Source organism: Rhinolophus sinicus, linkage group LG13, assembly GCF_036562045.2.
Source record: "Rhinolophus sinicus isolate RSC01 linkage group LG13, ASM3656204v1, whole genome shotgun sequence".
Classification (NCBI taxonomy): domain Eukaryota; kingdom Metazoa; phylum Chordata; class Mammalia; order Chiroptera; family Rhinolophidae; genus Rhinolophus; species Rhinolophus sinicus.
Genome location: NC_133762.1, coordinates 30589131 through 30606444, shown reverse-complemented (window position 1 = coordinate 30606444; position 17314 = coordinate 30589131). Strand labels below are relative to the sequence as shown.

Sequence of the window (17314 nt, the reverse complement as noted above, 5' to 3'; positions counted from 1 at the left end):
TATAATACAGCCCTCTCTTTCAACAAACAGGGAAGTTGAGGTCCAGAAAAATGGTCATTCACACCAAATTAGGAGGAAAGCGGAGGCTACCTCTCTCTGCAGTGAAACCTCTCCTGCTAATTGCTCTTGCTTTTGTGTTTAATGGTGGTGCCATGATTACTTCATGAGGATCACATCTCACTGATTGGTGGTGCTTGTTGTCAAAATGCAAAGTGCTTTATTTTACCCTATCTCCTAGTTGGAGCCATTGGGCTCCACAGGTAGGTGAACTGACTGGAGTTGAAGAGGTGGCCTGTTGGGGGAGTCTACGCATGAGGACAGCTCCACAGCGAGCTGGGTTGACTCGGACTGTTCACCTGGACATCCTACTTCATGCATTAGGTTCTCCTGGGACCAGAGGCCCAGCCCAACTCCTACTCAGCTATTCTGCTCTCATGTTCTCTCGCATACGGCCGGAGCCCTAAACCTTGGTACACCTGGCAGAGGTATCACCGGTCCTTGGGGTCCTAATGCAAAACCCTCCCTTCTGGATTGGGTTTCCAAGTTGTCACATCTGGCCCGACTCTACCTGAGCTCCCATAGTTCCTAAGCTTCATGGGCCAGAGCCAAGGCCATCCCAACCCCCTTCCTCACCACATATACACAATTTTTGCCCTCACATGTTGTTGTGGAATTTGTAGACTCTACGTCAATTCACACTGGTTGGGAAACACATTTTTTTAAACTTTGAAAAAAATAACAACACCTGACAAAAAGGATAATTGTCCGGATTTCAGGCTGTACAAAACTTGGAACTTTGAGCCTAATATCAATGGGAGAGGGAAGAAGTATCTTCTCTCTTGAGGTAGGCTGGAAAGCTTTGGTTGAAGAGGTTAAGCCTGGGGAACTTGCTAATGACTTTTCTTGATCCAACTCATATTAGTAACATGCTAGCTGCTGTAAGAAACCCCAAGGCATAATAGCTTAACAAGATAACAGTGTACTATTGTTTAAATATCAGGCCTGCTTAGCAGGCAGTTTTTCTCTACAAGGTGATTCAGGGACCCAGGATTATTCAATATTTTGACTCTGCCATCTTCTAGACTTAAGAGTTGTCTACATGTAGCCAACTAAAGAGGGAAAAGAGAATGTGGAGAATACCTATCTACTTTTTAAACACTTTGGCTCTGAAAGGACTTGAAGCACTTCTGTTCACCTTCCTTGGACTAGAACAAACCATGTGGCCCTACTGAGAACAAGGCAGGCTGGGAAATGTAGTCCTTGGATAGGCAGCTGCTTCTGAGTCACAACTCCGCTCAGTGGAAGGGGAGGCTCCTGTGTCTCGTAGACATGGAGCAGCTTTATTGGCCTGAGAGGTAGCAGGAGTTTCTCACATTCTCAGTACTGCATTTTCCTTTTACTGGGTCTGCATGGGTATTTAGTAGGAAAATGAGAAGAGGAGGGCCAGAGCCACAAGTTAGAGTAAACTGCAAGTCAAATGTCAGTTTTCCAGACAGAGACTGGGGCCCAGAGAAGCTTACTCACTGCTTCATAGCCACATAGCTGGCTCTACCTTCTTTCTCCCATATCTCACCCCCGTCCCCCAGCCCCTGCTCCAGGCCAGAAAACCCCACAGGAGTATAGAGGAACACTACAGCATCAGAGATAAAGATTCCTCCAGTGGGAAGTGGTCTGGGTCAGAGGTTTTCAACCTTACTCAGCACAACAGGCCTTTGGGGTTAGATAACTCTTCGTGGTGGAAGCCGTCCTGTGCATTAGAGAAAGTGCAGCACCATCTCTGCCCTCCACGCACTAGATATCAGCACTCTCTTACCAGGTGTGACCATTAAAAATGTCTGCAGACATTGCCAAAGGTCCCTGTGGGGACAAAATCACCCTTTGTTAAGGACCAGGGGTGTAGGCGCAGCTGTAATGTTCCAGAGGCGAATCAGGCTCCCATGAGGGACCAGAGACAAAGACCTGGAGCTTCCTTCCAAATGTGGGGCCCGCAGTTTAACCGAGTTTAACTGAGCCTGAAACTTAGGTCCTTGGAAGCATCATCCCATGTGTATCTGCCACAGGATAGAGCATTCTGGGAAATTAGTATTAGGAGGGCCCGAAACAAAAGCCCTCAATTACAGTAGGAAGAGGGAAAACCTTGGACAGTGAGACTCTAAGGAGGCTGAGTCAGCAGGCTTCAGTTGACACATGGGAGCAGAAGGTTACCAAATAGAATCTCACGTGAAATATCCAGGGCAATGTCTGGTGCGCAGCAAATGGTCTACAAATGTTAGCTAACTACAGACCTTCGAGTTCATTCTGTCCCCCAGATAATTCTTCCATTTGAACACAGAAGGGTCATGTTCCAAGTGAATGAGGATTTAATGCAATTGCCATTTGATTTAATTTCCAAATGCGTTTAAAGCGTTAAGGCAACACATCAGCATGCAGCTGGTGCAGCAGTCAAAATAAGTCAAGGAAATCAATACTTGTCAGGTTTTATTTATCTATATTTATGCCTTTTCAAAACTAAGCTTGTCTTCGGGCCTGTATGGAATACAATATACATATGTATCTCCTGGTTCGCCTACCCCCACATATGTTCTAGTTAAGTTTCCCACTTTCCTCCCATCTGTCATATTTCTCTTCCTATGAAAAGCTAGCGGTGACGTTACCCAAGAGTACGGGATTCAAGGGCTAAGACTGGGCAGCTGGCAAATGTGGGGATGATGGCGATGGGTGAACACAAGCATAAACATAGGGACAGCACTTTATTTACCAAGGCTGGACCTATCCATGGCCCCTCTTCCAAATCTAGAGGAGTTGCACTATTTTTCCAGTTTATAATGAGGATTTGAACCTAAGACCTCTGATCTGCAATCTGTGTGTGCTTGCCAATAGCAGCCAAGGTAAAACAAAAAACAAAACAAAACCAAAAAAATGATGCAACCCATTCAGAAATGTTCTGAGTGAAGAAAGACAACAAATAAGAACCTGAGCATCAGGATATTTTCCCACAGAGAATGAAGCCTGCAGAGAAGATGAAGGTGCTGAGGTTTCTCTGAAACAGTATCTTCCAGGAAAGCCAAGGTCACACATGGCGTGGGGGGAGTAGGTGGGTTAAGTCTGGCATGAAAAGGTGTTAACCTTTTAGACACAGGCTGAAGCAGACGTACTCTAATGGGCAGGACTCGGGGGAGAGTCGGGAGGGCTCGCCAAGGGGCCAGCCTTCCCTTGCCAGGCATTAAAGAAGGCCCAGAGGTTTTAAAATGACCGTCAGCACGACCACATGGTAGACTGGATGAGTAGCACGGTGACAACAGGTCCACTGAGACCTCGAAATTGCAACCAGAGCAGGACAAAGAAGGCCACAGGGAGGACCCAGGGAGTTACAAAGCTTACAGCTTCCACACCTAGGAAGAAAATCATGAAGAAAAAAATACTAAAAGGAAAAGACAAAGAGGTGCCCATAAAGGAGACGAAACATGCTCAGAAGTAGGAAGAAAATCTAAAACAATCATGAAAACCATAGGAAAGGCAGACGTGGTGAGGAGTCTGAAATGCCTGCAGGCTGTGAAGTAAAGATTCGTGAACTCTCCAGCGGTTATAGCAAATGTTTAGGCATCTTCTATAAGTCAGCTCTTGTCTGAGGTGTGAGTCCAACAGGAAATAACACCTATGAAGCATCTTCCTTCCTAGTGTAATATACAGACCTCGTTGATGATGCCAGGTAGTGATAAGAGCTAGGAAGAAAACCAAAGCACAGGATGATGGTGCAGATATAAGAAGCAGGGTTGGGTGCTATTTTAGATAAGGTGGTTAGGGGACGCTCTCTCAGGAGCCTGATGTCTGAGCAGAAACCAGAGTGAGCAAGACAAATGAGCCACACCATTATCTGGCAGAAAAGAATTTCAGGCAGCAAGTGCAAAAGTCCTGAGGTCAGAACTATCTTGGTGTGGCTCAAGGAAGAAGAAATGGACCAGTGTGGCTAGAGAAGAGAATAAAAGGACAAATATGGGGAGGGGGTTGTGATCAGGAATCAAAGAGACAGAGAGGGGCCGATTGAGAGACCATGTTAAAAAGTTTGGATTTTATTCTGAGTGTGATGGCAGCTCCTGGAGCGTTCTGACCAAGACAATGCCATGATTTAACTTGTTTTCAAATGATCGTTCAAGATGCTCCATCAAGAATAGACCACAGTGTCCCAGACAAGAAAAGCTAAAGGAGTTCATTGAAACCACACGAGTATTACAGAAAATGTTACAGGGACTTTTATAAGAAAAAAAAGTAAAATAGAAGATCAAAAATATAAATAATAAAAAGGCAATAACTACATAGCTTTCAACTACTTTCAATGTAAATGGATTAAATGTTCCAATCAAAAGACATAGACTGGTGTGCTAGCCCGGTGGCTCAGGCGGTTAGAGCTCTATGCTCCTAACTCCGAAGGCTGCCGGTTCAATTCCCACATGGGCCAGTGGGCTCTCAACCACATGGTTGCCAGTTCAACTCCTCGAGTCCCTCAAGAGATGGTGGGCAGCGCCCCCTGCAACTAAGATTGAACACGGCACCTTGAGCTGAGCTGCCACTGAGCTCCTGGATGGCTCAGTTGGTTGGAGTGCATCCTCTCAACCATAAGGTTGCCGGTTCGACTCCCGCAAGGGATGGTGGGCTGTGCCCCCTGCAACTAGCAACGGCAACTGGACCTGAAGCTGAGCTGCGCCCTCCACAACTAAGACTGAAAGGACAACAACTTGACTTGGAAAAAAATCCTGGAAGTACACACTGTTCTCCAATAAAGTCCCATTCCCCTTCCCCAATAAAATCGTAAAAAAAAAAAAAAAATGCTTTGAATATTGAATGTCAATTATAATTAAAATATATATATGTATATATATAAAAAGACATAGGGTGGCTGACTGGATAAGAAAACTAGACCTTTATATATACTGCCTACAAAGAGACTCACTTCAGATCGAAAGACACACAGAGACTGAAAGGAAAGGAATGGAAAAAGATATTTCATGAAAAAGAAATAAAAAAAAAGCTTGCATAGCAATACTTATACCAGACAAAACCCAAAACACTAACCCCAAAAGACATGTACATCCATATGTTCATTGCAGCATTATTTACAATAGCCAAGATGTGGACGCAACCTAAGGATTAACAGATTAATGGATAAAGACATGGCACATACATACAATGGAATATGAAAGAATGAAATCTTGTCATTTACAACAGAAGGGATGGACATAGGGGGTGTATTATGCTGAGTGAAATAAGTCATACAGAGAAAGACAAATAGCATATGATATCACTTATATGTGGAATCTAAAAATCGAAATAAATGAACAAACAGAACAGAAATAGACTCACAGATACAGAGAGCAAACTGATGTTTGCTAGAAGGGAGGGTGTGGGGGGAAGGGTGAGAAAGGTGAAGGAATTAGGAGCTACAAATTGGCAGTTACGAAATAGTCACGGGGAATGTAAAGTATAGCATATGGAATATATGCAATAATATTGTAATAACTATGTACGGTGCCAGGTGGGTACTAGACTAGTCAGGGGGATCACTTTGTAAGTTATATAAATAGATATCTAATTACGATGTTGTATGCCTAACACTAATATAATATTGTATGTCAACTGAAATTGACAAAATAAAAAATATATGTAAAAAAAATAGAACTTAGTGGGGCAAGAGTGGAGCAGGGAGGAAGCTGGCATAGCCATCCAATTGAAAGGGGGAGGGGGATGTAGGTTAAGTCCAATGCAGTGATTGCAACCTGGCCCAGAAGCCAAATCCAGCCCTCTGCCTGTTTCTGTAAATAAAGTTTTATTGGCACACAGCCACACATTCATTTATATTTTTTTCTATGGCTGCTTTTACTACAGCAGCAGAGTTCAGTAGTTGCGACACAAAGCTGAAAATACTGACTATTGTGCCTTGTACTGGAAAGGTTTGCCAACACCTGGACAGTACACGTAGTGGAGAGTGGTAGGGTTCTAGGTAGACTTAGGAAGACGAGTTTACAGGGCAGAAGCCAGATTCCAGCCCAGGCTCTCTTACCCACGTCCGCTCTCTGACCGCTGAATGATATAGCCCCCCAGCTTCTCTCTGCCTCTGAGGGCTGGCAGAGAACAGGAATGGAAGCTCCAAGTGCTGTCCTGAAGGTAGCCTTCACAGCACGGCAGCGGCTATCCAGGCCAAATGCCTCTTCTCCCTCAGCTGCCCTCCCTGGCTGTTCCCACCGATGGGAACAGCCAGCTTGGTTCCCTCGGGCTGCAGGATCCCTGTAGCAGAAGCTTCTGTATCCCACTTCCACCTCTCACACCTTATTATTTCAGTGAGTGCAGGCCAACTTCCAACTGTCATACCCGAGCCTCGATGGCTGAGGGCTTTGTCCAAAGCCCCAGGAGTTCCCCCTCTGTCTTGTGCAACAAGCCAGATGTGTCAGGAAATGAATGTCCCAGGAGCAGCTCTCCACAATAACTGGCGGGGGTGAGCGTACAAATACCCCAACTCCCTCAGGCCTCAGGAGTCTGCACTGAATCCCAGGTTCCTTATTAGGACTGAGCTCCAGAGGCCCACCCTGGTCACTTGCTTGAAAATTCCCATCTATGAACGGCCCTTTCCCCCCATGTCACCTCTCTAGATCCCAAATAAACCTCTTGCACTTAAATCCCTGTCAAGTCCGCTTCTGGGGGTCCCTATTTCATATGCCTCTGATCTTCACTCCTCTTCCAAACCCAGGCTGTGCCTTTCACCATAGCCACCTGCCTGACAATGGCTTTGCACTGGGCACAAGAAGGACCAGGGGAGAGAACAGATGGATGCAGAGGTCCAGCTTCAAGAGTGTGTGCGCCCTGCTGTCATGGACCATAGAAGGGGTCCATCAGAGCCCCCCGACTCCTACAGAATAAAGTCCCAACTCTACTCTCGTACAAACACTTGCAAATGTCCCCCTGCCAACATTCACAGACTCAAACGTCTCAAATCTAACCCAGGCCCCCAGATGGGATGGGACCACTCTTACAAGTCTTCTGAGACGTCTCCAAGCTGCATTACTTGTTCCACCCTCTGTATTTCCTCAGCTCACACCCGATTACAGGGCCTCCCCTGATGGATTTTTATAAGAAATGTGGTACAAGAAAGAGCATGGTCTGAGGCACAGACAGTCCTGGGTTTAAATCCTAGCTCTGCCACACCTAAGCTGTGTGACCTCGGGAAAGTTACCTCACCTCTCTGAGCCTTCATTCCCTCATTTGTCCAAGGGGGATGCTAACAGCACGTATATCATAGGGTTATTGATAGGATTAGTAAGGTAGTATAGCAGAGGCCTGACACAAACTAGATGGCCATGCATTATAGGTGTGTATGATTCTTTCCGCTAGACCATAAGCTTATCACGCTACCCGACACATAGCTCGGGCCCAATAAACTATGATACAAATGAACACGGGGATGAGTCAGCTACTCCAGCCAGGCCATCGCTAAACCAGTGGCTGTAAACTCAAATGCCTGCAGGAACTAGACTAGTAATGTAAGCAGCATGGGCCAGCTGTGGACAGTGGTCAGCTGTGGGGCGCGCACCCCACAACACAACAGCCATGCTTCTCTGCTGCTGCCCTCCCAGTGTGCAGGCCCGATGTGACACAATTTCAAGAGGCATATAAATACTAGAACAAAATGTTAAGAAAGACAACGAAACATAAATGAAGCATTTCTGAAACTGGTTTGGACCCATGGGCTGCATCTGATGACATCCATCCATCCATCCCATCAGAGGAAAAGAGAGAGACCTTAAGATGACTAAATTTAAATCTCCAGAGTACAGTTTATGACATTCCTTTAAGCAGCACAAGGAAAAAATGGACAATATATTTGGGAAATATCCCTTAATATGATAGTAAAATATGATTATTGGTCGTCACTGGTATAACTGCGTGGGTGTCCATTTTGTATTGGGATTACACATACACTGTCTCCCTCTTATAAGGATCCAATTAGATAGATTCAGCCCTATTGAACAGATGAGGAAACTGAGGCCCAGAGTGAATGCATGGTTTACCTGAAGTCAAACAAACCGCTGGGGCCCCAAATGAGATTGCAACTCTGGTGTGTTTACACCCAAAATCCCTACCCTTGAACCTACTAAGCTACCTCGACAGGAACTCCTCTCGTTACTTAAATCAGAACATCCGACTCTCAGCACAAGGATTACATTTTTTCTGGGCACTAATCTGCATATTGACAAGAGGGTTCGGTTCTGAGCCCATGGTAGGTTGTTAAATGGAGCTGAAAGACAGGATTTAAAGATCACTACCAACAACAATTTTTTTTTTTATGTTAGCGAATTTTCATCAGGACCACATCTGCATAACTTGGGGTGAAGATACTTACGTCCTTGGGATAAGTTAAAACACCTCGAAACCAAAGACACTAGGAAACCCAGAAACTGGAAGACAAAAAGTGCACTTACAAGCACTGGTCTGAAAAAGGTAGGTCAAGGGACCCGATTGTCAATTGAGCGAAACCTCAATTACAGAGTAATCTAATGTACACCCAGGTACATTATCACAACTCAATAAACAGCTCCTCAGAATTAAGTAACTCCAATTTGCTTTCATTTTGATCTGTGCGTCGCCCGAGAATTGGATATTACCTACACTCCAATTAGATGGCATCTTCAGAAGCACTGATGCTCACCGTCCCAAGATAGCACATTAGCCGTGACCAAGCCAGCCATAAACATGCCTGTTTAGGGAAAGACAGAGACCCAGCCTGGGCCTCCACTGCTTGGCCCAGTGGAAGCACCTGCTATGAACGCCGTCAGAGGGGCCACTAGCTCCTGGCACCCTCCCACACTGAGAGGCCCAGTGACTTCCCAACCCCAGCATGGCCTGAGTTCTGAATGAATGATACCAGGCAGACTGGGGACCAGGTGAACCCCATCACCCACATGTTCCCAAGCCCACATGTTGGCCCCCACTTTTATATATCCTCTCTCCCTTTCCTTATGCTCAGCATATGACTGGGGAGAGAGTACTGGTCCCCACTTTGCAGAGGAGGCCTTAGATGATTTCATCAAGGCCACAAGCATAGCAATTAAATCGGGATCTGGGTCACGTGATCTGTCCCCACCTTCCCACCCAGCCCTTCACTACCTTATACTTCTTTACCTGGGAAATCCTACCCACATCGGCAAGTTATTTATGTTATTGAACAGACACGCATAGGGCAGTGGGCCAGGCACTGTTCTAAGAACTCCTACAGCCACTGTCTCCAATAGTCCTCAGGACACCCTCCCCTCTGAGGGAGGTGGTCCTCTAGCCCCATTCCCAGACGAGCAGGCTGACGCTGACAGAGGCTGATGTTCAAGATTACAGAGCTGGGCCAAGATGGCACCAGGATTCAAACCTGGGCGTCCCAGCTCCAGAGATATTTCCTGTCTCTGAATTGGAACTCAGCGGAGGAAACCTGGAAAAAAGGCTTCCAGGGGTGGTTTTCTTTCTGTGACACCCCAGTATCTGCTTCCCACCTCTCAGCCCACCTCATCTGTGTGATGTGTAAACCAGGAAGAGGGAATTCAGCTCAGGGAGCAACCCCATGCCCTGAGAGAGCACTTAGCCCCTGAGAATATTTGGTTTTTGTTTTTTTTTCTGAGATTTTCTCCCTTTCCTGAAAAAAGGAAGACTTTTTATTTTCCCTTTCTTTTACCAAATACAAACACTTTAGTATTAAAGTATTCAAGCATCCTGGCTCAGCCGGGGCAAGGGGCGCTAGAGGTGAGTGAGTCATTCTTCATAAGACACTTTCCCCAAAATGTGCTGGTTTGCTACCTTCGAACAGGTTCCCGGTCACACACTCCAGGGTGACAGCCTTAGGGTCACTGCTGCTTCTGGGCATCCCTGACTTGCATGATCTTGTTTGGTCTGGATACTACTAGCTCTTTAGGGGTGTGTGTGTGTGTTCAATTTAGTTCTCCAGCAACCTAGAAGTTACGACTCTATTCTAGAGAGGTGGGGAGCATGAGTTAAAAGGGCAAGTAAGTGACAGGTCCAAGGACTCCCGTCACCTTGCCTGCTGTGTGGACCCTTTCCACCCTGTTTTTGACATCCTCACACCAGGTGCCAACAAGGCCACAACACTCAGACCCTCCAGGTGTGGTATAAATAGCATGAGCCAGGCCTGGTCGCACCTCAGCTCTGCCCCTTAGGACTGTTCTCTGTTTCTCCACCTGGTTGGAGCTGTTCTCGCTGCTGTAAAATAAGTGAAAACATGACTAAAGTGCAGAGCCACAGTTAGGACGAGCTGAGATTGCCCATGTGAAGGCGCTTCTATATTCAAGGGCCCAGCTTCTAGCTTACCCCCAACTGAATGTAAAATAGGAAATACAATGCAATAGGGGAAAGAAAAGGGCACTAAAAACAGTGATATCCCATAAAGGATTTCATCAAGGGGTAATAAAACGGCACCAGGTTACAGGGAGCATCAACCCGCCATCACCTACTGAGGAAAAGACTCTGAAGGAGGCCACCTAGCCCCTTCCTTAAAACAGAGCAACAAAGGCTGCAGTGAGGGGTTTCAGAGCAGTGGTGGTGCCTGGACCACACCCGCAAACCTGGCCAGTGCACTGCTCCCTCCAGGCTGAACACTGGCCCCGGCTGAACACGGCCAGCAAAGGCTCCATCACATCCCAGAGAACTCCGGCCACCCCTCCAAACAAAGACAACAATGCCTCACCACGGAACCCACATCCTCTGTTCCACAGGCCTCCGGCACTTGGCTTTCCAGACCTCCTCCCCCACAACTGGGGACATAAGGAAAGAAAAAAACACGCATTTCCTGGTTCCATCTGTCTGATGTGACAACTTCAGAATGCCACACTAGCTCCGGTAGTCATGGGCCCTATTCTTTCATGACCAACTCTGTGCCAGGCTCTTGCAACGTGCTCACAAGACCGTGGAAAGCATAACACAGTCCATTCTCTCGTGGGGCTTCCAGTCCAGTGTTGGAGGCCACCATAAAGAAGGTATAATGAGTGTTTCAAAGGGGACAGCTCGGGAAATTACATATTCATGAAGTACCTGAAAGGCCTGCAAAGGCCACTTGTCACACAAATCAAGCCTAGGGCGCCAAAGAGAAAAAACAAAGATAGAAGCCTAAAGCAATCAAAATGATGATTTCTTTTCTATATTAAGGGCACACAATGTAAATGATTTTTAAAGATGATTTTTTTCCTCTTAGTTGTTTTGTTCATGACTGCTTAATTTGGGGATCTTCAGTCTAAGGATTCACGGCTTTATGGTGATGAAATAAATTCCTGCTGAGACCAATAATCCATTCATTCATCCATCAGTCAACAAATATTTTAAGGGTGAGCCTTATGAAATGACTGATTGAACAGGTCAAAACAGCCAAACGGGCGATTTCATAGGATTCGGCGTGGTCAGCACTTGTGCCAAGCATCCCACTAAGCCTGAGGGGCTTCCTGTGAACCATGAATCAAACAGAAAATGCCCCTCATTTCACAGAGCTTACGTCCTAAAGGGAGAGATCGAAAATCACCAAATAAACAAATAAAGGGAAAATATAATTTTGAAGTGCGGTAGTGCTACTAGAAAAAGAGACAAGGCGATGTGACAGAATGTCATCAGCAGAAGAGGGGGCCAACGGATGGGGGGGTCTGATGACATTCAAGCTGAGACCTGAATGGTGACAAATGATCAGCCATATGAATATCCATCGAGAGTCAGAACAGCCCAGAAGAGAGAATCCCGGACTGCAAACCCCAGTCTGGTCCAGGCCAGGCGACCAGTTCCATGGGGGCCATCAAACAGAGGTCAAGAATTTCACACCAACCCATACTTGGACCAAGGAGCCTTCTGGCGGGTCAATCCATATTTTCACCTTCAAACACACGAGGTACCATTCTACAGTTAGCATAAGAGGAACGGCTTCATTATTCCATCCACTAAATTATGCTATATTAAAATTTTAATTGGTGAACATAACACTGGAAAATGAGTACATTCACATGCTGCAGTTGCCAGTGTAAACTGTCAAATCAATTTTTTTTGCAAAAGCAATATTGCAACACAAAGAAAAATCCATAAAGATGCTCATATTCTTTGGCCAACCAATTCTATCCCTGGGGAATTTATCCAAGGGAATAATCTGGTTCAATAGAATAAAAATGTTCTCTTCGGAAAAGCTCCATCGAGGTGTTAATTGTTGCTCCCACAAAGGAAAGATAAAACAAAAACAAAAACATCTGGAATTACCTAACTGACCACAAGGAGGGAGATTTTTAAAAACTGGATGACTCAATTGATGAAATAGTCTACAACCATTAAACATTCTAACAAAGATTACATAGACTTTCAAGAGTAAATGGGATACCCAGCTCCTTAAAAGAAGCACAAAAGGAAAGAAGGTGCATATTTTAATGGAAAGCATATCAAAATACAGCAAGGTGAACACGAACCAGAAAATCAAAAACAACTGAATCAAGGTCAGTGGGGTGGGGGGCAGGGGGTTATTTCAAAAGTCCTTCCAAAATATAGTCATTATATCATGTTTTCAATTAAAAAAAAAAAAAAATCCCTCAGAAACAATTGTACTCTCTGAACACTGCAACAGAATGCCACCAAAACACAAGAACATTGGTTCATTCTAACTTTAAATGCAACATAAAGCCAAATTTGGAGAGGTCTTCTTTGTTATATAGCTTACAGGCTTTCATATATGAATCCTGTATGTAAGACCCAACTTTGAATTACAATGCAATATGGCATGATTTTCAATAGCGTCTCTTGTTTTGCAGGGTGTGGGAGTGGGGAATTGGAAATTGTGTCTCATTCTCCTAAACGAGAGGAGGAGGGGCAGCAGATGAGAAAAGGCCCCTTAACTCCTCCCTCCCCATTTGCAAGGATGGAACCAAGGAAACCCCTTAGAATCAACCAGGTGGAGAGAGGCCCCATGGTAGCACTCACCTTTCACGATCAGCTCGGCATAGTTGGACACACCGGAGCCACCGTCGGACCGAATTACACAGCGGTACTTGCTTACACTCCGCTGGGCAGTGTCCGCCACGCTGACCGTGGCTGAGAAGCGCCTGTGGTTGACCACGCGGGTGACCATGAGGGCCGTGTCCCTGCCGTTCCATTGCTACAGGACAGAGGAAGGGAGGGAGAGGAGAAATCATATCATCATATGCCCCTGGGTGACCCCAAGCACAGAAGCTCCACCCACCCCCACACCCGTGAGACCCATGATTTTCCACGATAAGGCGTTTCCGTGGCTGGTTTCTGGGAGTGAACTGATTCAAGAATAAGCTTTGCTGGTGAGCTGATTCAAGAAGGTAGATGCCTGGTGGTAAGAAGACAGGGCACAGGCTGCTTCCAAACACCTTGGTTCCTTGGTCAACCTGCGTTTGGGGGTTAGCATTTAGCCCCTTAACCTTCCTCCCCTTTTCCTTCATTTCTGAAGCAGAACCCACAAAGGGTTCCCCCAAAGACAGACTCAGGTAGATTAATGAAAACCCAGCCTATGAAGTGATCATAAACAGCGTGGTCCCCAGCCCCATGCTGGTGTCCAGGCACTCTACCCATAGGCTCTGAGTCTCACCCCACCAGGGACTATGAGTGGGGGCTTTTCAGCACCTCCCCTCCTGGGTCTATGCTCTTTCCTCTGCCTGGAATTTCCTGTCTCTCTCTCCCTTAAAAACCCAGTTCAGCTCATCTGGGGGGAAGTTCCCCAACGGTCACAACGCCTTCTGGAAGCTATTCACTCTCTCTGTATAGTGCAAACTTCCCACGCATTTTGGCCTACAAGTGTTTCCCACTGTAGACTGGAAACAGCACCCTGAGGGCAGCACTTCGCTCTTTGCACCTCCAGTACCGTGTCCAGGAACCTCGCGACATGATAAACATTTCCAGAATCAAGGTAAATGCACCAGCATTTTTGTCTTTACCATCCTGAATCTGAGGGGTGATATTCTGATTTTGAATAAGACACTTTCACAGCACAAGTTATGACAACTGCAAGGCACATAGATGAGGATGCAGTTTGAAGAAATATTTACTAAGCACCCACTATGTGCCAATCCCTGGATCTCCTTTTCAATCCTTACAGTGTCATGTGAGGTGCGTATTATTGCAGCTCTTAGAAAAATTCATGTGTCAACGAGGTTAAGGAAACATGCAGAGCAAGTAAGTCCCTTATTCAGGTCTTCCAACTTCAAGCCAAGCATTCTTTTCACTAAAATTCTCTCCTCGCTACCTGCTTTAATTTAATTTTTCCCAAAAGTCAAATTGAGCATTTTAACTACCTGGTTGGATTTCGGGAAACCTTGTGATTTATGAGTTTCCCCATGTCCTGAGTCTTCCGAGATGCAATCTTCCCTGCTTCCTGCAAAAAGTGAACAGTTCTACCAGATGAGTGACCAACACTCATCCATGTCATCTTCCATCGCCTCCCTCAGTGACGAGCCAGGACTGGAGCACAAGAGCAGGGGGAGCCAAAGTGCTCAGCTGTACCAAGCGAATGAGGTGGGACAGCGGGGGAGGGCCGTGAGCAGGAAGCCAAGAAGAACCACGGGGTCACCAGGGCCCCCAGCGGACTTTCTCCAGACTGGACAGGGAGATTGCAGGTGATGGTTTTCTTCTTCTCTTTACTTTTTGGCATTCTCTGAACTTTCCACCTCCACCGTGTACTGCTTTTATACTTGAAACTAACAAAATAGCTGACATTTTTTAAAAAGCCATGGCAGTGTGAGAGGCAGTCATAACTCCCTCCCATTCCAGAAACTAAGCAACATAACCAGACAAAAACCAATGCAAGGAAATAGAAAGGGGCGGGGGCGTCATTAGAGTTGAAACTGCCAACGACCTGCCTCACGGTATAACTTGAACCAAACTATGACAACCGACCAGACTCCGAACACAGTTCCCCTTCCCAAAATAGTGCGAACAGAAGTAGAGGAAATTCTGGCAAATGCCAGGAATGTGCCCTGATTTGAGGAAGAATTGGCTGAATGATTGGGAAAGCCTCAGAAGAGATGGAGTCGCCAAAGGAGCCCACTTTCCCCACTGGAGAGCAAAGCCCGGCAGGGCTACCATGGTGGGGACGGTTGAGTGAGTGATGAGTGATGAAGGGGTGGGTGTCTTCTAATCTGATTTATTTAGAACATCATAAACATGTTTATCTTTTATTTCTTTGTTAAGCTAATAGTGACTGAGTACCATGGGCTCATTGTCTTCCATGCCTTCTCATTAATTCCTCACAAAACTCCGTAAGGTGAGCGCACTTATTACTGCCATTGTATAAAGGAGGAAGCTGCCTCTCAGAGAAGTGAAATGGCAGGCCCAAGCTTGCACAGCTTGGAAGTGGCAGAGCTGGGCTTTTAAGGCAGGGCATCCAGCTTCAGATCCCATCCTGAGAACACCATGTGTGTTGCTGTAATGTGGGGCCAACTATTCCCCCATCACTCACCTCCTCAAGTACCCCCATTCCCAGATGTGGGAGAGTGTGGGTAACGGTTGTGACCAGGATCCACCTATTTGCCACCAATTTCTTAGCTGAGGACAAAAGTGAGTGAATGAATGAATGAATGAATGAATAAATAAATAAATAAATAAATAAATAAATAAGCAAGCAAGCAAAGACAGGGTGGAAGGAGGGATGCTGTGTAGAAGGTAAAGGGGAATAAGCAAAAATGCTTATGTCCCAACCAAATAGCTCATGAGACACAACACTTTTCCTCAGATATCCAATGCTTTGAACAGCCAAGAAATTCCAGGGATAAAATAAGGAGAGACCAAGAGTGAAATCAACACACGGGCTCTAAGAAACATGAGTTAACAGGTGAGTGGATAAGAGAGAGTACAAAGAAAGAAAATAAGCTAAGGGAAAAATTATAACAATGTCATCTGCAGAATTCCAAATGGCATTAAAAGTTGGTTAGTAACGGAACCATCATTGCAGAAAATCAGTGACCTGGAAGACAGGTTTGTAAAATATCACCCAGAGAACAAGAAAGCAAAGATAAGAGGAATTGGCGAGAGACAAACTGATGAAACAGAGGCCAGACAACTAACTACCATAGAAGTAATTGGTATCCTAAGGAAGAGAGCTGAGTGAAGGGAACAGAAGCCGTATCCCAAGACATATTAGGTCACTTTCCTGTACTAAAGGAAGACCTAAATCTTCAGATTGAAATGGCCCACCATCTACTTGGTAAAATTTATGAAAACCACAATAATTGAGGTACATGTTCATAAAAATATTGAATGTTAAGGATAAAAAAGTATTTTAAAAAATCCAGACAGAAAAAATAATGTACCCAAAGTAAATAAATAAACCAAACTGATATAAAACTCCTCATCTGCAACTGATTCCAAATCTAAAGCATCTTCTTCTGGATATGGCTGGTCCCCAGTGGTCACAGGTGAGCTCCCAGGATACAGGTATTCAGACACTTGTAAGAGGAGAGGGATGGAGCTAGAGAAAGACAGGATAGGGACTGATAATAAAACACACAATCAGTTGTTCAATTTGTGCAAACTTGGCAGGTGATTTCAATTCTCTGAGCTTTAGTTTCCTCATATTTACAATGGATTTGATCCTACCATAGTGTCCACTTGATGGAGTTATTGTGATGAATAAATGAGAAAGCAGGAAATATTTAGCACCTGAAGGCATAGTCTGGTGTTAGCAGAACTCTCCAAATTAACCATGAACTTAGCCATGAAAACTGGGGTAAGCAGGATAAGGGCCCCCAAAGATGTCCACATCCTAATCCCTGGAACCTGTGACTATGTCACCTCACATGGCCAAAGGGACTTTGAAGATGTGATTCAGTTAAGGATGTTGCCCTATCCTGGCTTATCTAGGTGGACCCGATGTAACCACAAGGGACCTTAGACGTGAAAGAGGGAGGCAGAGGCGTCAGAGTTAGAGAAGAGGTGGTGACAGAAGCAGAGGTCACAGTGACATGATTGATGGCTTGAAGACGGAGGAAGTGGCCATGAGCCAAGGAGTGCAGGTGCCTCCAGAAGCCGGGAAAGGTAAGGACATGCATTCTCCCCTAGAGCCTCCAGAAGGAATGCAGCCCTGCAGACACCTGGATTTTAGCCCAGGAAGACCCATTTCTGGCTTCTGATCTCCACAACTGCAAGGTAATAAATTTGTGTTATTTTAAACTAAGTTTGTATAATTTGTTACATCAGCAATAAAACTAACACAAAGAGCAAAGGGCTGCTTAAGTGCAAAACATTCCTTTTTCACATTTAGTTTCCATTTTGTTTTGATGTCTCCTCCACT

General features: G+C 45.5%; 1 protein-coding gene across 18 annotated transcripts in view; it reads right to left on the bottom strand.

The window, feature by feature from the left end:
- The window catches only part of PTPRT (protein tyrosine phosphatase receptor type T), a 1016018-nt gene that overhangs the window by 569018 nt on the left and 429686 nt on the right, over positions 1-17314 (bottom strand). For all 18 annotated transcript variants that reach the window (XM_074318312.1, XM_074318303.1, XM_074318302.1 and 15 more), the window contains exon 6: positions 12985-13159. In XM_074318312.1, coding sequence (XP_074174413.1) covers positions 12985-13159 — 175 coding nt within the window. The remainder of the gene's footprint in view (positions 1-12984; positions 13160-17314) is intronic.